This window comes from Corylus avellana, chromosome ca7 (assembly GCF_901000735.1).
Source record: "Corylus avellana chromosome ca7, CavTom2PMs-1.0".
NCBI lineage: Eukaryota > Viridiplantae > Streptophyta > Magnoliopsida > Fagales > Betulaceae > Corylus > Corylus avellana.
The window spans coordinates 13,984,177-13,988,353 of NC_081547.1; the positions used below are offsets into that span (position 1 = coordinate 13,984,177).

Sequence of the window (4,177 nt, forward strand, 5' to 3'; positions counted from 1 at the left end):
TCCAGTTGAAGCAAAGCCTTCGCTGCCTCTTATTTTACACTTTCACAGTTTCCAAATCTCAACGGTTTTCTGTCAGCCAACGGATATCAGCTATAGCCCCCAAAAAAATGTAATGTACTCTTCGCTCTTACTCTCTTCAACCCATCACTAATTTCATTAACTCTTTCTTCAACTCATTATATATTGTGTGGGTGTCTTTTGTTACAGCTTCCAATGAGAATTCGACTCTTTTCATGGCTTTTCTTGATGCTCATGATATGCTCACTTTCCATCGGCTTCTGTATCTCTGCCTTGTCTGGCCAATGCCTTGGCAATCAGCAATCCTTGCTGCTCCAATTGAAGAATAGCCTCGTATTTGACGGTGCTTCATCTACAAAACTGGTGCACTGGAATCAAAGTGTCGATTGCTGTTCATGGGAAGGTGTAACTTGTAACGAGGGGCGTGTTATCGGTCTTGACCTGACCAACGAATCCATCTCGGGTGGTCTTGACAATTCAAGCAGCCTCTTCAATCTCCAGTATCTCCAACACCTGGATATGGCTTATAACAAATTCTCTGATGAGATTCCATCCCAATTTGACAAGCTCACCAACTTGAGTTATTTGAACCTATCAAACGCTTGTTTTACGAGGCAGATTCCAATTGCAATTTCGCACTTGACAAGGTTGGTTACTCTTGATTTATCTACTGATTACTTCAAATGCAAATCTCGTTATGCATTGAAACTTGAGAGTCCAAATCTAAAAATGCTGGTTCAAAACCTTTCGGAGCTTATGGAACTTCATCTTGATCATGTAATGATATCTGCAAATGGGTATGAGTGGGGCACTGCCTTATCATCTTCACTACCAAAGCTTAGAGTGTTGAGCTTAACATATTGTCTTCTTTCAGGGCCTCTTGATTCCTCATTAACGAATCTTCAGTCTCTCTCAATTATTCATCTTGATGATAACAATTTTGATTCTCCAGTTCCAGAATCTTTTACAAATTTCAAAAATTTGACATCCTTGAGTCTCTCTTCTTCTGGGTTGAATGGAACCTTTCCAAAAAAGATCTTCCAGATTCCAACACTGCAAACCCTTGACTTATCACGTAATTATCGTCTTCAGGGTTCGTTGCCAGAATTTCCTTTGAATGGATCACTTCGAATGCTGGTGCTTTGTTTCACAAACTTTTCAGGAACATTGCCAAATTCTATTGGTAACCTGAAAATGTTGACCTTAATAGATCTTTCTTCTTGCAATTTCAATGGATCAATCCCAATGTCAATGGCAAGCCTTGCACAATTGCATTATTTGAACATGTCAAACAACAATTTCGTCGAATCGATTCCATCATTAAGCATGAGCATGAATTTGACCACAATAGCCCTTTACAATAATAATTTATCAGGTCAGATTACTTCCACACGGTGGGAAGCATTTGTGAATCTGAAGTTTCTTGACTTGAGGTACAATTCATTGGACGGGAGTATTCCAATTTCTTTGTTTTCCCTTCCATCATTACAAGAACTAGGACTTCACAACAACCAATTTTCTGGTCCACTCAATGAATTGCCGAACGTTTCTTCTTGTCTATTGGAAACTCTTGATTTGAGCTACAACAACTTGGAAGGGCCAATACCCATGTCTCTCTTTGAGATCCAAAGTCTTAGGAGTCTCTCACTCTCTTGGAACAACTTTAGCGGCTCCTTGCAACTTAATGTGATTTTGACTATGGGAAATCTTTCAGATCTCGATCTATCCCACAACAGCTTAGGATTGGCTTCTAGCAAATTGAAAACATATCCTCACTTCTTGATAAATCAATCCATGTTATCAAATCTAGACCTTTCAAACAACCAGATGCACGGAGAGATACCCAGTTGGATTTGGAAACTTCCTCATCTTAACTCATTGAATCTTTCTTATAACGATTTGGAGACTCTAGATTTGTCTTTACTCAACATGTCTTCTTTGAGCTCCCTAGACCTTCACTCTAACCAGCTCCAAGGGCAGCTCTTAGTTTTCCCAGAACATGCTAAATACGTGGATTTATCGAAGAATAATTTTAGCTCTGTGATACCAGCTAGTATTGGCAACTTCCTTACTAACACTTATTTCTTCTCTCTTTCGAGTAATAAGTGCAATGGGAGTATTCCTATATCAATATGCAGTGCTACAACGCTTGTTGTTCTAGATTTGTCTGATAATTTATTGAGAGGCACAATTCCTCAATGCTTATTTATGATGACCGAGCGTCAAGGTTTGTCCACTCCAGATTTAGGGGTGCTGAATTTATGTAGAAATAACCTCAGCGGCACAATTCCTAATGTGTTTCCAAGCAATTGTCGCTTACAAACTTTAAATCTCAATGGAAATCAACTAGAAGGAAAGCTACCAAAATCTCTGGCCCAATGCACATCTTTGGAAGTTTTAGACCTTGGGAACAACCACATTGAGGATGCCTTCCCATGTTACTTGAAGAACATATCCATGTTACACATCCTTGTTCTACGATCTAACAAATTTTATGGGCCCATTGATTGTCGAGGGCTTAATGGCTCCTTGTCAAAGCTTCAAATTGTAGACCTCGCTGCAAACAATTTCACTGGTATGTTTCCAATAAAATACTTTTCGGATTGGAAGGCAATAATAGATGATATAATTGAGGTCGAATATGTGCTCAATAACCTCCAATTTGGACGTTTTTTGCCGGTGAGTAGTCCTAACCCTGTTATCGGTGGTCAAGAAAGTGGGACAAACACTTATTATCAAGATGTGACAAACATTTATTATCAAGATGTGATAACTGTTACGATGAAAGGCCTAGAGGCAAAGATAGTGAAGATCCTAAATATCTTTACCTCCCTCGATTTCTCATGCAACAATTTTGACGGGTCTATACCTGGAGAAATAGGAGAACTCAAATCATTATATATTCTCAACTTGTCGCATAATGCTTTCATGGGTCAAATCCCCCCATCTCTTGGAAAATTGAGTAAATTGGAGTCATTTGACTTGTCAAGTAACAAGCTTATAGGTGAGATTCCATTACAACTTGCAGATGGTCTTATTTTCCTATCAGTCCTTAACCTTTCATTCAATCAATTGGTGGGAAAGATTCCACGGATCAAGCAATTTGCTACATTCTCGGAAACTTCCTATGAAGGGAACATAGGATTATGTGGCTTTCCTTTGAAAGAAAACTGCACACCTAAAGAGCCAAGATCATTGCCTCCAACATCTGATGAAACTCATTCAAATTCTAAAAATGCAATTGACTGGAACTTCTTAAGTGCTGAATTGGGATTTATTTTCGGCTTTGGGATTGTTATTGGACCTCTAATGTTTTGGAAGAGGTGGAGGATATGCTACTACAAACATGCTGATGACATATTTTTCAAGATGTTCCCTCAACTATATATTAGAATAGAAAATCGTCAAAGACGAGCACACAAGAATCAAGGACGGAGGCATTAGTGATAGATATGAGGAACAATGCAATCAGGTTAATTTGACTCTTCTTTTTTGTCCATATATATATATATATATTATTGAAGTACTTTTCTTATATTAGATTTGCAGGTGACTTAAAAGTGCTCATGGAATGTGGAAGCCAAAGTAACTCATGTTGATTGGTGTCACACTTGCCTTGACAAGTCACACATGGGATGTGAATTACACAATAGTGATCACTATTGTATATTAGTACTCGAATTTTAGTGTAAGATTTGTAATATTACTCTATGCTCATTCGTCCAATGCGTAATTCTAGTGGTTATGTAAAACGTTCACAATATCAAGTTCATTGGGATGCCACTTTTGTATCTCATTGAGCACGTAGGTATGTTTGTATTCTATTTTTGTTTTTCACCGAGTTGTGTGCTTCTTCATAAAGATGATGCTTTTCAGACACTTTGATATTCTTGTGTCTCTTTTAAGTTCTCAAGTGTTCTTGAGGATCTTTATAGAAAAGAAATTGAGAGATCTGAAGATTGCATTATTACAATTATTTTGGCCTAGAATTAAGAGAAACCATATTTCTACATTATAATCTCAAGTTTTGAACCATATATAATGTTCATCCCGGCCCATAAAAGCCATAAATTCTTCTGCACAAGCGGTGAGGAGTTTAGATTAATGTATAAATTCCTAAAATACTACCTACTTGTGTTTTCTCAAAATAAGCTATATA

The 4,177-nt window shown here is 37.7% G+C and overlaps 1 protein-coding gene across 1 annotated transcript; it reads left to right on the plus strand.

Annotated features, from left to right (window-relative positions):
• LOC132187469 (receptor-like protein 7) lies at window positions 1-3,855 on the plus strand. Its single transcript, XM_059601788.1, has 3 exons — window positions 1-109; window positions 208-3,490; window positions 3,560-3,855. The coding sequence occupies exon 2, from the start codon at window positions 214-216 to the stop codon at window positions 3,460-3,462; it is 3,249 nt and encodes a 1,082-aa protein (XP_059457771.1). The 5' UTR covers window positions 1-109; window positions 208-213; the 3' UTR covers window positions 3,463-3,490; window positions 3,560-3,855.
• The last annotated feature ends 322 nt before the right edge of the window (window positions 3,856-4,177 follow it).